Source organism: Daktulosphaira vitifoliae, unplaced genomic scaffold, assembly GCF_025091365.1.
Source record: "Daktulosphaira vitifoliae isolate Bord-2020 unplaced genomic scaffold, ASM2509136v1 Scaffold_2, whole genome shotgun sequence".
NCBI classification, from domain to species: Eukaryota; Metazoa; Arthropoda; class Insecta; order Hemiptera; family Phylloxeridae; genus Daktulosphaira; species Daktulosphaira vitifoliae.
In genome coordinates, this window is record NW_026099573.1 from 9,363,603 (window position 1) to 9,383,740 (window position 20,138).

Below are 20,138 nucleotides of genomic sequence, written 5' to 3' on the forward strand. Positions count from 1 at the left end.
AAAGAAATAAAAAGCCGTAGAAAAAGGAGAATACCGTGAGACCAAATATTTAACAAATAAATTGACTGAGTATTTGTGTAGCTATAATTTGGACATAATTGTACATAATCGCACCTCTTATTGAAATAACTGTTGTTACGCCATTTTTTTATATAATGATAATATATTGTAATTTTAATCAAACAATCTGGTTTATTTCAAATGTAGATAATTATAGTTGTATTTATTAAAATTAGTAAAAAACACATAAAAAACGATTAAAAAACGCATAAAAGCGATTTTTTCTTTTTTCTTCACCACAAAAATTACAATATTCCAAATCTTCATAGCATTTCTTACAATAAACGTGTGGACAACGAGAAGAAAAAGTATTGGTTCCACGTAACGTTTTACAATCAGAGCACAAACGGTCAGGGTCGAAAGTAATTGCTAAAAAATGAATAGCAAAATTTTTAATTAAATATTAGATTTTAGTCATTGAACTTTACTAAATTATGAAGTATTTAACAGTTTTATTGTCGTGAAAGAATATTATTTCCACGCTGAAGTTATCTTAAACATAGTTGAATTTTATATTTTGAATATACAGAGTGATTTTTTTTTCATAAACCACTCAATTACTAACATAATAAAAATAATTTTTAATTTCATGTTTGCTTGTCTTTAGTTATATGTTATTCTTGAATTATTTATTGTGTAATACTTTTTAAGTTTATAGCAGTTGTATAAATAAATAAGCACTATAAATGGATTAAAATGTGTAGAACTGATTATTACAAAAACCATATTATACGTTACACGCTTATAGAGTGACATACTACTATTATATATATTATTGGTATTTAAAATTTTTATCAAAATTAAAATACTCATAATAATCACACATATACCACTAATACACCAGCAATTCATATTCATACCATTAATATGAATACTACTCAACGCATAAAAAAATAATAAATACATTTTACATTAAAATAAATTGAATTTTATAAAATATTAAATATATCCCACAAGTTCAACTCTTATATCTTGTAAGGGTGTCAACTTTGTTTTAGCTTCGATGCGAAGCTGAGAAGATATTAACTTTATCATGATGTGTTTTTTTTTTTTTGTGTGTGCCTCTTGCCACTTTTTCTTAGCTCTCACTAGACCTATTTCTTTCAACAACACGTCAAAAGATCACAAATCGTATCTAGTCGAAATATAGATTAAAGCTTTTGTCATGTTCTATAAAATGAAAAAATAACTGTCCCGACGATTTATTTTCTTCGCGCAAATAACTGCCGTAGTTAAAAACCTGCTACTTTTGTGTTACAATTTTCAATTTTATATTTTTAACTTAAAGTTGCTATAACATTTCGAAAAATGTATGTATAAACACAATTTTTTTTTTACTTAAATACATTATATATACTTTTTTCATTTGACAAAACTTTTTTTTTAAATCGGACAATTTACCCTTATACAGTGAGCGTCCAAAACTTGAAACATACGCATAAAAATGAGATCTTCTTTAACTTAAATTTTGAAAATGTTCCGAATATACTGCATTCTTTTAATATATTTCAAATTAAACCTTATAAAACGCACAAAAATTGAAAAAAAAAAAATTTGACCCAACGACTTAACCTCTATGTGCAAATGACCGCTGAAATTCAACAAAAAATGTAATATTTGTAAAAAGAATCACCTTCTATCGTGATGTTTTTTGTTCTTAAATCTGGTATAACTTATTGAAATATTAACAAATCAAACAATTACAAATTTTAAAATTGATAAATTTCGACATTTTCTTTTCTCTTTTGTCTTAAAACTGCCATAACTTTCGAAAAATGAACAAATCAAAACAATTTTATTTTTATATTGACACCTTAGGTATTTTCCAAAATTTGATATACATTTTTTTTTAATTTAAACCTTTACTTGCCCATGGAGAAGATTCAAAATAGCAACTTTTTACAAAAGTCCATTTTTTAACTAACATTTTGAAAGTTACAGGAAATACTGTGTCCTTTAAACATATGTCAAATTAAAGCTTATATTAAATACTATAAATTAAAAAAAAAAAAGTGTTGTCCCGTCGACTTATCTTTTACGTGCAAATGGCTGCTGCATTTAAAAAACATGCTATTTTTTGTGTTCAAATTTTTTTTTTTTTTTTTTTTTTTTTAAAATATCTTACAAGGGTTAGTTGTTATAATAAGTCCCACAAATTATTATAAAAGTTACATTAAATATAAATTTAAACTTATTTTGATTATTTTTCACCTCAAAANATTATAAAAGTTACATTAAATATAAATTTAAACTTATTTTGATTATTTTTCACCTCAAAATTAAGAAAAACGTCTTTGAAGATTTGATTTAGTTTAAATAGTTCTTTTTATCTATGCTTACACGTAGTGTACGGTAGTTCGAACCTCGACAGCCGCAACAACTTTTTTTCTTAATTATTTTTTGTGGTAGAAAAAAAAATTGAAATTAATAATGTTAAATAACATTCAATCAAAATATTCAATGGAAATTGAGGATCCTATCACTTTATTTTCCTATTGTGAGAACGACTTTCTTTTTTATATTAAAATATATTACTGTATGGCTTATTTATGTGTCTGTCGTTAATTTTCTCAGCTTTCAATTGATCAATTTTCATGACCAATACGTTAAAAGAATACAATTTTAATCTTGTTAAAATTATAATCCCCAAAGATTGGAAAAACCCTGTAATTTTAGAAATTCAGACAAATATCTAAAAATTACGCTATTGTTTAAAATATCTCAAAATTTATAGGCGTATAAAATTTGTTTTTATACTGAACTACACTGTAACATCAAATCAGTAAAATAAAATATATTTTAATGATTAAAGACCAATATAAACTTAACTAAACCAAATTTTTATGCTGATTTCAAATCTGAAATTAGATTTTTTCTATCACTTCTTTTTTGAGATTATTACTAATTAGAAACATATGAAAAAAAATTGTTTTATTAAGTTATTATAGATTTTTATTATATTAAAAATAATCCGTGCAAAATTTCAGCACAAAATGACATTTTTAACTTAATTTTTTTATCCATTAAGGTTGATTTTTATAAAAGTTTATAATTTAAAAATATTGAACTTTTAAACACAATTTTAACTCAACTTGCAATTTTAGAATTTATATCATTAAATAAAAAATTTTAATAGTAAAATGGTATTTAAATTTTTAACATAACTTCATGAGTTAATAACATGTATAATACACGATAGATTACAAATACAGATAGATAATTGAATTTTTATTACATTGCCATTTACAGATACGCAGCCTTTATTGACTTTATTTTATTATGACATTATCAACTAATATTCTTAAAATATGGTGGTAAGACACATTTTTGTGAGTTTACAAATACACCAATTTGCATAAAAAAATTTATATCTTATGATAAAGTCATAATTGACAGTAAATATCGTGTATCTGTGATTGGGACGTCAAAAATAAAGCAACTAACTACCTGTATTTGTAATAAAATATGAAAAATTTTAAGAGCTTATTAGTTTAATATTTAAACTGAAAGTCAAAAAATATGCAAAAATATCTAAATTACTGATGAGAACCGTGAAACCAATATTTTGGTATAAAATAAAATCAATAAATCTGCCCCAATTTCACCTAATATTGCGCATTTAATTTGGAACAATCACGCACACTTACTGTATGTAATCTGTTTCATCTTATTAACTTAAGTTTTGTATTTGGAAATATTAATCAAACTTCCTTATTTGTGCACTAATCAAATATATATGAATATCAATAGACATGGAGGTAGGGGATCACAATTAAAAATAAATTAATTTCTTAGTAAGATAGTAGGTTCATTATAATATTATTATTTTGAATATAAAATTACCATATTATAACAATCAACTTATCTAAGTCTATTGCTTATAATCTTTAAATTACTTTTATCAGACTCTGTTAATATGATCGATACTACAAACCAATTATTACATGCTAAAAAAGTAAAAAGAATATAAAGTACCTTTTACTAAGTCTTTTCCGCACAAACATTTAGTTTCCATTTTATACTCAATACAATATTTACATAAATCTCTATTACAACATTTCGTTTTTACCAGTTCTTCTTCATTATCAGTATACTTACACTTTAAGCAAATGCGATAATCTTTAAAAAAAAAAACTTTCATTAAAAAAACTTCATTTTAATTCACTAGATATTTAGAACCATATTTCTTTAATCTCAAAAAATCTCAAAACTTTTAGAGCAGTTTATTTACAAAATGCTAAAGTACTCAGTAAAATATATAAGTAACTGTTATCGGTGCTAGGAGGACTCCAAATAAGCCCGATATTGGATCATTATTTGATGGGCTACTGGTCTCTTACTTACTATATAAATTTGCGTAAGTTACAATATTTGATTGATTAAATCAATACTATATGTACACCACAATTTCATTATAAAATTGACTTACCCCTGTAATATTGACCTTGGTGTACTTATCAACACGTGAAAATTTTATTTTTCATGTGATATTGTAAAATATTATAAAATAAAACACAAACCGCGTATTTGCTGCTAGTGACTGATGAATTGACAATAAAAACAATTTTGCGAAATTAGCAAAGAATATATCACTATTTAAACCCAAATGACCTGGCCATCCAAGTCAGGCGACTCCATTACGTAGCCAAATGCTTTATGTCATTCATCATTCTCAGATCTCGATTGTCGCTGTCCGGCTTACTGTATCAAGTCAATTCCTTTTTACGTCCTTTACACTTGCCTATTTTTGTCCTCTATATTTTGGAGTACTTGTGTCTTGCACTTCGCCTACGCCTAATACCAAGAAGTTACCCTTATTCCCCTCCAATAATAAAGGCCTTTCGACGCCCACAGACATTCCAGAGTATCAGTCGAGCATATAGTGACTTGCTATGATTTACAAGGTATATCATTATTGTTATTATGTACTATTTAAGATTTTAATTAATAAATCAAATAACATGACATGCATTAAAATATAACAATAAGCTACATAAATTTGGTGTTTATCAAATTTTTGACTCTTTTTTTTTAAAATATATTTATTGATTTCAATTGAATTCATCTCGATAGGATTAATAGTAACTTTTAGGCATACGACAGAAAAATTCTTATCTAGAGATTTACACATTATAAACTATATATCATGTTATCATGTATGATATCCTAATAAAATTAAATTGTTGGCTAATTAACAAAAATTGAGTAAAAATTGTAATAAAAATACTTATGCTTTAAAGAAAAATTAGTTTTGATATTATTATCAAGATTTCTAAAATATAAATAAAAACACGTTTTCAACACTTATAAGTTACAACAATATAAGTCTTATTATGGCAACTTTTTCAACTTTTAAAAGTGGTCCGGATATACTGACACTTTTATATATATCTTAGATTAAAACTTATTTATATATTTTAATATAAAAAAAAAATTTCGGACTTTATTTTGTCTTCACAGTGAAAAGTGCAGAAAATGTTTTTTGAAAAATATAAATTTTTACATAAATGTAATTTTAAAATATTTTTTCAATTTCTTAAATTGAGGGGATTTTCCCAATGATGTTATTGACGTTGATAATTAATTATTTTAAATGAAATAGTCATGAACATTGAAAAAAACATTTTCTCTACTACTAAAATTCTATTTTAGAATTCATATTCAAAACTTCAAAAATATTTCTTTCAAATCAATAGAATTAAATGGGGTAATTGTAAACGAATGCTTTAATTATAAATTCATTTTTTTTTTTTTTAATATACCTTCAAGTGGATTTCCGTTGCAATATGGACATGATATTACTCCATAACTTAACCATTTATCTAAACATTCTTTATGGAATGTCCCAGGACAACATGGTAGTTTAAAATTATTCACCTCTAATTCTTCAAGACATATGAGACAATCTAAAAAATAATAATTTATGAAAATAAGAAACTTTATTAACGTTTAAAAACGTTAATAAAAGTAAAATATTCATTAATCCGTTTCCACGTAATTATGCATATAATTTGTTAAATATTGTTTTCTAAATAAATTACTTAATCATTGAGTCCACCAATATTTAAAATAAAATATAGTTAGGGCAGAGCGTGTACTTCGCCTATTCACGGTATCACTTTTTTCGTTCTAAGTAGATAATTTTTGAAAAAAACAATCAAACTGATAAACAATTGAACAAAAACTTAGTTATATCTTGCAAAATACATAGCTGCTTTTAATAGAATCACGTATTTTTATTAATTATTGGATAATTGTTATTTGCGTATCGGCTTTCAATTATTATATCAATAATTGGTCTATTGAATTAACAAATTTAATCAAACAATAGTATAATACAAATAGGTTTGGTTGAGTTTCGTTGGACAAACTGCAATTGTGCTTGTTTCAAAAAGCATATTATATGCCTACTATAGAGCCGGAAGAATTTTATTTTGATATAAAGATTTAAACAAGTTTATATATTTTACTTTTTGGTTCATCAGTGCCTCTATTTACTGTTGCGTCCACGACAATTTCATTAATGGTCAAAACCTTCTTACATTTTATTAAAACAACCAATAATGTGATATTTGCAATGAATATTTTCTGAAAAATAATATTCAATGAAATGTTGGTTGTTATAAAAAGCATAAAAACTATCTGAAAGAATTTTATATAAACCATCCAATTAATAATTAATATTTTTAATTATTTGACTTATGATTGTAATCAAAAATGTATAAAAAGAATTTTTTTAAATATAAATCGAAATCTTTGGTCTTGAACATAGTTTATATAGTTGTAGACGGATATATAGTTTTCATTAATATAGAATGCTTTGTATTTTATTGTTGAAGAATAAATAACAAAAAATAATATTTTTTTTGTATTACTAAAGAAGCATAAAAACACATAATTCTTATTATTGCTTTTCAAGGCAGAAACAGTAGGTCTAATACTTCACGGTGTATAAATCATAATATTTATTATTTTAAATTTCTCAATAACTGAATAATAGTTTAATTTATAAAAAAAAAAAATATTTACAAATTTATTAAAAACAATATTTATTTTAATAGAATCCATGCACTTATTTGTAATTATCACAATATTTAATTGAAAAAAATTACTTTTTATAGTAAACCTAGAATCAACTGTTTTTATGTAAACCTTTGAATATATTTTAATAGGATTTATTTAAATATTTAAATAAATTATATTAAACATCTACAGTAAGGGCGAACGTTTTATTATAATTTTTAGTATAAAATATTTTTTTTAAGAGACCAATAGATTTTTTTTCAAATAAGTGAATCAAGTTTTTTAACCTTTAATTAGTGACCTGCGGTATCTCATTGCGCTTTGATTATTATTTTATCAATTTCGATCTTGCCACTTGAAACAAACACATCGTCTGTAGTATATACCTTTAAGTTTTAACTAAATAAATGAATAACTACTGATAACATGTATTAAAATTATGGGTTAACTATAAGTGTATTTTAGTGTTGTTAAACAGCAGCAATCTGTAAAAAGATGAATTATAAACTTGGTTATTCCAAAAGATTATGCGAAAGTGATAATACATTTGCAGATAATATTTTAAGACTGCAAAATGAGACTTTTATTGATGATGAAAATTTATGCATTGAAAGTGCAAATCATTTTTCTGATCCGACACAAAGCAATGACGGTGAGAAAGAGTTAGTGTAAAATTGGGAACTTTGAAGGGAGTAGTAAATACAACATAAACTAACCTAAGGCAGGAGAAGAACTTCTCCTTTTCCTTCACCTCTCCATAGTTAGAGAAAGAATAAACTAACCCCATGCAATGATCGGGCAATGGCGAAACTCAACGTAAAATAACACAACTTGTCGCTCTATGCCTATTGATTTTGTTTGATTTAGAAAACTTCGTCGTAGTCTTAAAGGGTATAGAGGAATCATAGAGGTCATGTAACAGTCTTGATGACAGTATCGAGCAGCTTTAACCACGATTTACTTCTCGAATCTAGTGGGATTGGATACAAATAGACCATTTCTTCTAGTAATAGATATTGTGCCAAAAATTTAAAAAGAAAAAAGAAAATTGAGTTCTACTAAATTTGTCTGAGTAGGAGAGCTAGCGTTTTATCATGTTGAAATTCTGCGAAAGTCACATATAGAAATTGAAGATTCAACATCTTCCCAAAATTCCTCTTCCGTAATAGAGGTATCCAACGGATAATGCCGTGTGAATAAATTAAGTTGAAGAAATTGAGGCTTTTAAATTCATTCCATTTAGTAATTGAGAGTTAACGCATAAGTTATCTGATTTTATAGAATCAAAAATAAATTTGACTCTAGAGTCGATTCGAATTATTTGTTTTATACCTAAAAATTTTTTGTGAAAAAGCTTACCGATTTTTAATAGGTGTAATTTGCCAATATTTTGGTTATTAGTAACTGACTCAATGCGAATTACTGGAGACCCATTATAGGTACTCGAAAAGTTTTTAAGATTAAGGCCTATGTTTAAGCTGCGTGCAATTATATTTGAATTAGACAAAATCACGTTGAAAGGGTATTATTAATAACAATGTATTATTTTGTGTTCCATTATTTTGATTAGCAAGGTCGTTGGTATTATTCACGCTATTATCGAAATCCATAATATTTGAAGCGTTATTAGACGTAGTTATAGTGTCATTCAGATAAGCAGTACTAGCAACGCTATTGTCAACGGACTCTTGGCTACAACATTGAAAATGTGTGTTAGATGGTAATAATTGTGGTTGGTTATCTAACAAGTATTGTAGATTTGGAGAAATCGGGGTAGTAGGTTGTTTTTTAGACTTATATTTTGATCCAACAGTTGACCATACGTCAGAATTTTTACGACTTATGTGTAGAGTAACTTTTATAGGGCACGCGCCATTATTAGGTGGACGAGCCGATCCACCCGTCGAGTTTGGCATGCAGGTAAGTAATGGGTTAAACACACTTAAGTGTTTGTATTAAAGAGTGTATTGAACTAAAACGATACTAAGAATAAGAATAAAAATACGGAAACTATTAGAACGTAATAAAAGCAAGACTTATCGCAACGAAGGTATAAGCCGGACTGAATTAAAAAATATTTTAATAGGGTGATTGACCTAATGACACCGTAAGGTATGCTCCTGGATAATTAATTATAAGGTTTAATTTTTTCAGTAACTAAGTTGGTACAACTAATGATAAGATACTAACTTCTTATATAGAAAATTCGGTATATAGATAACGAAGTAAAAAATAACACTGGCTATTTCGTTTGTAATCGAAAATCCCTCTTTATAGTCTTCTCTAATTTAAACAATAAATATAATTTCAAATACTTTATAATTTCAATAAAAATTGCTATTACACAAAAAAATAATTTAATTTACTTATTCTTGCTCAGATGAAATATCACTCTGTAGAACAATAATATTATGTCGTTTTTGCAATAAAAGTAAAAAAACAATCATTGTGTTGCATAATAAATTTAAAAATATTTCTAAAAAGATTTGTAATTCTATGTTTTTTAAAATCTAAGGAAAATAATATTTTGCTATAATGCTCAAACTTGTCCCACTTTCTCATACATAAATACGGGTTGTATCCAACTGAGCTCCGGTCATTGTTATTTAAAAACATAAATTAATAATAAATAAATAAATAGAAAATAATTAAGATTTTCTTCAATTTATTTTAGCTTTCATGCGAAGCTGAGAAGATATTAATTTTACCATGATGTGTTTTTTTGACTGTTCCTACTTTTTTTTAGCTCTCACTGGACCGATTTCTTTTCATGATACGTCAAAAGATCACAAATCGTATCTAGTTGAAGACAGTATCCTTAAAAATAGAAAAAATTTCCCTCGTTCCCAATAAATGATGGAAATCTCCAAAAAATTTACAATTTTTAAAATTGGTAAATTTTGTCATTTTTTTTTATTAAAACATAAAACTTCAATTAATTTTTCAAAAATTAAAAAATCAACATAACTTTTTTTCATATTGAAACCTTAGATATTTTTCTTTTGTTTGATATCAGTTTTTTGAAAATTTAATTCTTAACTTGCTAACAGGGGTAGATTTAAAATAGCAAATTCTATATCAAATTTTTTTTTTATATAGATACTTGAGGTACTTATCTATCATTTTGTATATATTTTTTTAAATTACACCCTTTAAATGCCCACAAGGGGGATTCAAAATGACAAATTTCTTACAAAAACTATATTTTTCAACTTAACTTTTGAAAATGTTCCGAAATTACTGCGTCCTTTAATTAAATATCAAATTATAGCTTATATCACGTACTATAACACCTCCTACGTGCAAATGACTACCGTAGATAAAAAAAATGCTATTATTGTGTTAAAAATGTCGATTTTTTATTTTAATTTGAAGTACTTTTTATTTAAACTGGACAATTTCCCCTTACACAGGGGGGTTAAAACTTGAAACATACGTATAAAAAGTGGAACTTTTTCAATTGAAGTTTTGAAAGTGTTCCGGAAATATTGACTCTTATATTTAATCTTAAATTAAAGCTTATATTATATACTTCACTATGAAAAAAAAAATTCGAAATATAGATTTTCTTCTTGGTGAAAATGGCTACCGTATTCAAAAATATGCTATTTTTGTGTTAAAATTCTGGGTTTTGTATTTTATTTTATTTTAAAAAATCTTACTAGGGGAATACACTGACTTCCATGAATACTATATAATTTATTTGCCATAGAATAAATTTCATAAGACATAAGAAATTTAACTTATTTAAATTTTTTTGCTTTTTTGAATTTGAAAAAGTAACTTTAAAATTTGAATTAACTTAAATTGCCAATTTTATCAATCGACGAAAGTGACGAGTAGTTGCCGAATTGGTGAAAAATCACTTATGTCTGTCACGCTTTCGGTACGAGGCTCAAATCCGCCTGTGGCAATTAATATTTTGCATTTTTTTTGAGTTAGAAAATAATTTTAAAATCATTTGATTTTTTTTCTTGTTTAGATTCAATAACTTCAATAAATATCAATAAACCCATTACTATAGTCTCTTCTCTTGAGAAGAAATTTTATATTCATGTTAATATTATTTTACTATATAATGTGTATTTTTGTGGCCGCGATTTAGTAAACTTACTTTTTTCAACGATACGTCAAATAATTACAATTCGTGTTTAGTTGGATGTATTACCTTAAAAATTGAAATATAAAACTCTTATTCAAATAAAATGTATCTTAACCAGCTTTCTACATACAAACAATTCAAATCGTTCATTTCTAATATTTTTAAAGTATTTATTATCGAATTAGATTTGATATGATAAAAGTATTCAACTACAAAAATATATCATTTTACTTTGTAATGTATTAGTTTTTCAACTTTATTTGTGTGTTACTAACAGTATAATATTCTAATTTTTTTGGTAACGTGTTGCTATATATATCATAATTCTAAAAAAAATAAATTTATTTTCACCTGATTTAACAAAAAAAATTTTCCAATTATAATCAAATTTTATAATACACACAAATAAGTAGATTTTTTTTAACAACATTTTAATTGTTTTTTCAGTTAAGTAGAAGTAGAATATTTTTAAATGTCAAAAATTACTTAGAAATTATTACTATGATTTCTATTTAAGTGATCTAATACAGTAAAAATGCAAAAAAATATTGAGCTTCTCTGGTAAATTTACATTAAATAGTAATTATACAATTTCCTTACTACATGTTAATATTTACAATACTGTTTTTTTATTCTTATAAAATTTTCTATTTAATAATGTAAATTTCAAACCTGAAATTGAGCTAAAAGTTATGGTAACAAATTCAACTTTATTTTACTATAAACTTTCAAAAAATCAACTTCAAAATACCAAAAAAATGGTTTAAAAATGATATTTTGCACTGAATATTTTTAAAATATTAAAAATCAAAATCTATAATATCTATATATCGTAATTTAAAAATAATTTATTGTATTTTTAATTATTTATTAATTGTAATAAATAATTTCAAAAGATACATATAAAATATTCAAAACTTTCTTCTCTATAGTTATATCCCATAGCTTTTAACTAATAAGTAATAATATCAAAAATTAGTGATAATGGAAAAAATATAACTGCTGATTTGAAATTGTATCATGATTAGATATAAAATATAAAGCTGAACTAATGATGAAGGAATTAGGAGTTAATTTTTCTTTTGGAATAATTCACCAATTTATTAAAATTAAATACTATCTACAGATTTGCATCGAAGCTTTTCTTATGATGGTGATTTTAATCACTGACAGATATTATTTATACTTGTCCCAACTATGCCACGTCCAAATTGTACTACCATTTTTTACTCAATTTACTTCTTCAGCAGAGGTCACAATTTTTTTTAATATGATTTGTTTTTTTTTGGCTTACTATTTAAATACTCACCACTTATTAGAAATTATTGCTCAAAAAACATTTAACATATATTTATTTGAATACAATACATCCAATGTTTCAAGAAATTTATCTCGGTTTTTATAGTGAAAGAAATTAAAAACTGGCTTTCCTATTAAAATAAAATGGAGATAATATGGAAGATAAAGCTTCTATTGTTTTCACGTGAGTTTGGTTCACGAGATAGCGCGCATTAAGCAGTGCAGCGTTACCAACTCGGCCACGCCATCCATCTTTATGTAATATACTACGTTAAAACTATTATTAAGTCTTAATTTTTACCGAGAATTATATTATCAACTCAAAATTTCTGTCTATGAAAAAATTTTAAGTGCCATTTATGTATAGAATCACCATTTTATGTATCATTATTATTAACTATGTATTTTTTTTCATAAATATATGTATATATATAATTAAAGTGTGTAACCAGTTAGGTTTACTATTTCCATGAGGTTTTTTAGACATGATTCTCCTTGTGTTTAAATATAAAAAAATGTATAACTTCTAAAATAGTATTACATAAGTCGACAAAGTGAAAAATGTATGGTTTCAATTACTTTTAGTAAAACTGCACAATACAATTATTTATTACTTAATAAATTGTGTGACTTACCATATTAGAGTTCTTTGTAAGTTGCCTTACTTCACTTAAAATACTCCAATAAGTTTATGTATACACTTAGGGATATTTTTTATAAGAAATGTAATATAATTTCTTGTTAAACTAAAAAAAAAATGAAATACAAATATATGGCGTCATCTCAAAAATAAATATTTAATTAAAAATTAAATTTGATTTATTTTTTTAGCATCGATACTTTGTTAAGAAGTCATTACTTCATTAAGTTGTGTTTTTTTTATTGTATCCAATATGCAAATACTCCCGCTGCATTGGACTAATTTTGCTCAACAATACGTTAAAAAAATTCACAAAACGTATTTAGTATCGGTATCAAAATTTAAAAAATTCTACTTTAATATAGAGAAATATCATAAAAAATTACAGTTGTCATTAAACTGTCAACGTTGATATTTTTAGATTGTTTAATGTAAAATATGATCAAAAAATTAAAAACGTTCCGGTGACTTATTGTCTATAAGTTATCAAACTCTAAAATCAAAAACCATGTAATTTTTGTAGATATGTTACATTTATTTTTAATATGTTTCAAATACGCATCGAGTGTTTTACGATATCATTCTATACTGATCAAAAAAAAACCTCAACTCCACTTTACTATCATTGTTTATTATCATTGTACTGTATTTCTATTAAATTGTGATAATATGTCAGAAATTAAATTTAGCCCTGAAATCTATAATTCAATGAAAATTATTGGTTCTTATTATTTGTTTTTTTTTTAAATAAATTTTATTATTTGTATAAAGCTTTATACCATTTTAATTATTGACGTATATTTTTCTTATGTTTTGTAACAAATTATTATTAAACAGTTTTGTATTTAAAAGATAATTTCTTTGTTCACTCAATGTAAATATATAAATTAATAATAAATTACTGATTCATAGTAAACTTTAGCCATATAACAATTAGTTTAAACAACATACATTTTTTTAGATTTACTTAATAAAGTAAAAAAAATAAAACGAAGACAAAATAGATGAATATAAAAATCAAAGCTATAAAAATGATTTGTCGATAACATCTTTTGGATCAATATTTCAGAAGTTATTAACGTTTTTAATCCTTGAACGGTGATGAAGTGAAGCTAAGCTTATCATATTGGAGGTGGTCGATAAATAGTCACTGACAATAATAGAATTAAAGTGAAATATCTCGGGGTATGCATGTCTATAGAAGCAGATCTGATATATGTGAATACAGAATAAAAGGGCAACAAAAGGTTACTACTTGGCTCCTGCATAATAATATACACATTTATGTGATTTGTGAATATCGTGTTTTTTTATGCGATCATCTTAATCCCATAAAAAACACGATATTCACTAATAAGATAAGAACTGCCTAAGATGGTCAGTTTATTTTTGACGACTCTCCTTACCCTAATCGATTATTACTTAAAATCCTTCAGTGATATCTTATTTATATAATATTTTTCATTTTTGTATTTAAAAATAAAAGCTATAAAAATAACTGGTCGATAAAAATTTTTAGACTAATATTTCATAGGTATTAACATTTTTAAACCTAGGTGGAATGTTGTGGTCTCGGTATGTTCCGCTGTCACATATTCCTAGTGTTAGTCTTACCGTGTGCGAGTTGTCGGCGAGCAGAGTCGAGTTGTCTGGTGTACTATTGTTGAACGTAATTAAACTGAAGTAACGTTGTTTAGTTTTTAAACTTGGTGAGAAGGATTTAAGTAACTAATTAAAGTAATTAAAGTATTCAGTACTTAATACTTATTATTGGTTTATTGTAATTAACATAGGTGAATCGTAAATAATTGTAATAATAATCAATACATTTAATAGTACGGCAATGGAACTACGACTAATTATTATTAAAATTATTTGACCCGAATATGCACAAGTCGAATGGTTAACTATGTACTGGATCAGCACGACTTGTACAATAGTTCATTACAGAAGGTGAAGTGAAGCCGATAAGTGTTATATGATAAAAATAGCAGCACCCACTCCATTCATTACTTTAGATAGTTAATTAATACTGAATTAATTAGTCCAAAAAATTTAATTGACCAGTTATTTTCTTAATTATATCACTATATACAAATAAACAGTTAATTGTGAATATTTCCATTTGAAAAATTAATGTTATCTCCTTCAATAATATAAGGAATGTACCTTTTTTATTACAAGCTAGTAAAATTTGTATATTTTTATTCAAACAATAAAATTGATACCTTTAAGTTATGAATTAAAAAAGTTATTATAACTGATAAATCGAGACTAAATTATTTGTTAATATAACATCATTTTTGTTCTATTTTTGAGCACAGCGATTTTTAATTTTTTAATATTACTGCTCGTATTATTGTCGAGAGTTGATCATACAGCAGAAACATAAAAAAATATCACTAATTACTTTTTAACTTCAATGAGTAGCTAAGAAGCTTTTGGTTTACTTTAAAAAGTGATATTGGTTCATAACATGTACAGTTAATCGTATTTTAATTAATCAGTATTATTTATCAATATGGGGAATGGTGTGGCCGAGTCGGTAACGCGGCAGTAAACATTTTGTTCTATAAATTAAGCTCTATAATATCTTCTGTAAATAGCATAGTTTGTAAGATGAGTGACAAAATTCGAAAAACCACCCTTATTGTTGAATTTTCAATCCTCTTGCAGCACTTGTTAACGTCACTCAATTTTAACCAAATTTCGTACATTTTATTGTTTTACCTAATGGTACAATTCTAGGAGGTCTTCAATGAATTTTTAGCATAAACTATTTGAATGGGCTACCGAATAGTTTCAAAAGATATTCGATTAGTTCTACCTAAACTTTTTATTCAGTACATTTAATTACTATAAGAAGATAATTAACGAGTTCTTAAAATAAATTAATACACAATGAATAATAGTAAAAATTAGTGATGGGCATTTTCAAACATTTTTAACTATCGATTCACTATTCGAATTGTGTTTATACAACCGAGTAGTTTATTTTTAGGATTTTTATTTTCAGCATCGAATAGTTTTTGAATGACTATCGAATAGTTCGATAGTTACTATTTGATATTTCGCATCACTAAAAATAACCTTCAGGAATTCACAGTATCTAGACGTATCACCCCATAATAACGAGTTTCAACAATATACTTTAAGATAAATTCAAATAATAATTTGAGACGTACTAAAAAAAGATCCTGTTTTAACAGGTAAAAATGTTCAGAAACACATTATATAAGCGATATTTTGAAAATCTAATAATTCTAGAAATGTTGAAACAAACAACAATCTAGAACGACTTGTCTGATTTTTGACTGTAAAAATTAAATATCACTAACAACTCCTGAGTTATACAAAGCGTGGTGAGTGAATTGATAATATACTTATAAAGCATATTATGCACGTGCATTCATCAAAAACATAACTATATGGTGCCAGATAAAATTGTATTATAGAATCGTGTAATACCACCCTTGAATATGACCAACAATGGCGAACAAATATTAATCCATCTCTCACGGGTATAAACAGTTTCATACATAATGCGACACCATCCCAATATACAAAGTACCGCCTCCAAACGAACACACAAAAGTTTATCAAAACAGGTAACGTAGAGACGTACAAGTGAACTAATGACGTATAGATGTAATGATGAAAAGGAGAACTGGTGCCGTAAAAAACAAATTTCATTGAAGAAGTTCCAAAACCAGAGCTGTTTTAGGAATATTTATACAGTACTGTTGACGACGTGTGATTTTTGAGATTACGTGCGGGTTGCGTTGTTTAAAAAAAATAACGATGACACTTAAAAAAAAAAACAAGCGATTACGTGCGTACGCCGTTGAAAGAAATATATTTTTATGAAATTAACGTATAAATTATAAAAAAATATATGTATATAATCCTAATTGCGTCAATTTTAATATTCGCACTCTGAGTAGTGTACACTGTAATAAACAAAAAGAAGACAAGAGTGTAAAAAGGAAATAGCTTGTAATAAACAAAAAGAGAAACATGAGTGTAGGTATGTAGGTAGTAGTCTTATAATAAACAAAATGGCTTAAGGTGGCGAAGGAATGTTGTTAAGTGTGTTTGGGACTCGGAGTGTGAAAGGGAAGAAATGTAAAGAAATGTAACACAGGTGGCCAATAAGGAAATAATAATCGTAGCAGGCGTAGTGTAAGAAGGATGGGTACCAATGGAAAGTAAAAGTGTCTATAGATACCCAGTAGTGACTACAATAAAATGAAATAGAAAGGGATCTCGGGGTATGTATGCTTGTGTAAAAACGTCTAATGTATGAATAAGATGGAATTACAAGGAAGGGTCACTACCTAGCTCCTGCACAGAAACGCGCACACTAATTTCCGGCGAGTCACAAGTATCGTGTTTTTTATAAAAATATTTTAGTTTATTCTCAATGACCTATCTTGTTCTAATTGTTTATTACTAAAAAATTCTTCAGTAAAGGATCTATTATAGACTTATTATGTAAACAAATGTTCCATTTACCTCTGACTATCCTGATATTCTCTTGAGATGAATGATGTTGTTAATGTAACAATTATCGATGTATACGTTTACGCATTAATGTACGCAATTATATTTATACGGTTTATATTTTTATTAACTCGCGTGTAACTACTTTTCTAGTACAATTCTATATTAAATCTGCCCAAGGTGAAGTCTAAGTTTATTATAACTCTGTCTTTTTGTAAAAACCTTTTGTATATATATGTAGTATAGTTCTTAACCTTGTATATGGTGTTTTACCTTAATATATCTATTATTTAATAAATTATAAAGCAAATAAATAACTTCTAAGCAACATAACTGTCCTGTGCAAAAAACTATTTCCAAGTGGCCTACGTCTTTTCAGTCGTCCAAATAGTGATCTAGGGTAGATGCGAGCTCAATTTCAGTTCTTTGCACAATAGATTATACTAGTGTCCTACACTTCGATTGCCCGCACTGTGGCAGAGATCAGACTAGCTAGTCGATAAGTGGAGAGACACTATGAAGAAATCTTATAATTAACTAAAATTCTAATTATGATATTATTGTACTATTACCCTATCCAGCCAGGTTGTGGCCCTTCAATAAGTAATAAATACAATTCAATCAAATTAATTACCTTAGAATATGCTTATATATATATATATATATATATATATATATATATATATATATGAATATAAATGTAAATAAAAAGAAATAAATAAACACCAATATTTTATATGTGTTAGAATATTTATATCACCAAAAGTATTCGACCGAAAATAAGATGTATAATATTTTTCAGTAATTACGAATGAGGGTAAAAATTATGTAGATTTCATATAGAATTGTAACTAAGAATGAAACATAAACTCACGCACATTCACTTTTTGTATCTTGGTTGAGTATTCCAGAGAGCTGTAGAGATGTATAGATAGAATGGCAAGGCGTCCCAGTATCTGCTAGAGGGATGTTCAGAAATCGTACCACCGCGAAACAAACCACACTAAGGGAAGCGAAGCCGCAGAGGAACCACCCGAATTTGGGGGAAAATGGCCTTTTTATAGCTCGCAAAACTGGTTTAGCGATCTCTGGTGAGATTCTTGAAATATTTTTTTGCTGTATTTGATTGGTTAATGTGATAGAATCTTTTACGTGGGCATTTTATGAAATGCGTAAGAGGGAGGTTAAATCTTGTGTAAGGGTATTATTTTATTACTCATCTTATCTACGGGGAAACACTGATTTGGTGATATATATAAGTATTAATTATTACATGTATTAAAATATGATACTACAACACGTACACAAATAATTCACATCTCTCGAAAAAATTTTCAAACATATCGATCGCGACCTTATATAGATCCGTTGACGCGTATCTTGCCCGTTCCATCGACGACGAGGTAAAAGAACGAGCATTCCAGACTACCTATCAACGTTAAAGTCGCTTCACTCGATGAGTATTGTTAGCTTGTTAGTATTGTCATCGATCGCGATGAACGTTGTAACGGTAAATCATTTCGAGACGTCCAAATAGACGACACGCGTTAAACACATGTGTTACTTGTCATAAGTTACATTATTATGATGAGTAACGTAAATCGTATTGTTTATGATAAGTAACATGAATCACATTGTTTATAACAAGTAATATAAATTGCGTTGTTTATGACAAGTAACATGAATGATGTTATCTATGACAAACAGCATGCAGTATTTAAAAAAGACGACATGTCGTCATAAATAATACGTCTTACCAGTGCAATTTTATTTAATAAAAAAACCCAGCACAGGGGGGTCGCGGCACAGTGGTGACGTGGTATAGATGGATTAAGTATAATGATATCTGACAGTGATTAAAATCACTATCAAAAAAAAACGCTTCGATGCAAATCTTTAGATACTGTTTAATTTTAAAAAATTGGTGGACTATTCCAAAAGCTACATTATCTGCTAGTTCATTATTAATATCCTAATTAAGATAAAGTATGTCGAATGAAAAAGGGATTATTAAAAAATATTATTTCTCATAAAAAAATAATGTTGATCCATACACTTTTCAATATGTCATAGCATTATAAAGTTAAAAATGTAAAAAATAAAATCGAGAATTTTCACACAATAATAGCATTTGGTAGCCATTTTCACCGTGAAGATAAAATAAAGTCCGAAATTTTTTTTTCGCATAATAAAGTAAATTACATTAGCTTTAATTTAAGATATATATAAAAGTGTCAGACCTTCCGGAACATTTTCAAAATTTAAGTTAAAAAAATTAATTTTTTGTGAAAAAGTTGTCATTTTAAATCCCCCCTTGTGAGCAGGTTAAGGGTTAAATTTATGAAAAAAATATACCAAATGAAAGGTAATGATATTATGCATCTATGTAAAAAAAAATTATATTGATATGTTCACTTTTGAAAAAGTTATAACACTTTTAAGTAAAAAAAATTGAAAAAATTTCGAAAATTAGCGATTTTTAAATTCGTAATTTTTTTGGAGGTTTCCCCC

The 20,138-nt window shown here is 26.4% G+C and overlaps 1 protein-coding gene across 1 annotated transcript; it reads right to left on the reverse strand.

The window, feature by feature from the left end:
• Positions 1-172: 172 nt before the first annotated feature.
• LOC126897407 (uncharacterized) lies at positions 173-13,464 on the reverse strand. Its single transcript, XM_050670967.1, has 6 exons — positions 13,344-13,464; positions 13,120-13,230; positions 6,531-6,648; positions 5,823-5,966; positions 4,036-4,179; positions 173-429 (listed from the first exon to the last, which is right to left on the reverse strand). The coding sequence occupies exons 2-6, from the start codon at positions 13,120-13,122 to the stop codon at positions 233-235; spliced, it is 606 nt and encodes a 201-aa protein (XP_050526924.1). The 5' UTR covers positions 13,123-13,230; positions 13,344-13,464; the 3' UTR covers positions 173-232.
• Between the last annotated feature and the right edge of the window lie 6,674 nt (positions 13,465-20,138).

What these genes read in the sequence shown, in the direction of transcription:
- LOC126897407 (XM_050670967.1), bottom strand. An exon ending in AGGCACTGATGAACCAAAAA is followed by an intron (nt 5,967 to 6,530) that starts GTAAAATATATA and finishes ATTATTTTTTAG; the next exon opens with ATTGTCTCATATGTCTTGAA. An exon ending in CAACGGAAATCCACTTGAAG is followed by an intron (nt 4,180 to 5,822) that starts GTATATTAAAAA and finishes TTTTTTTTAAAG; the next exon opens with ATTATCGCATTTGCTTAAAG.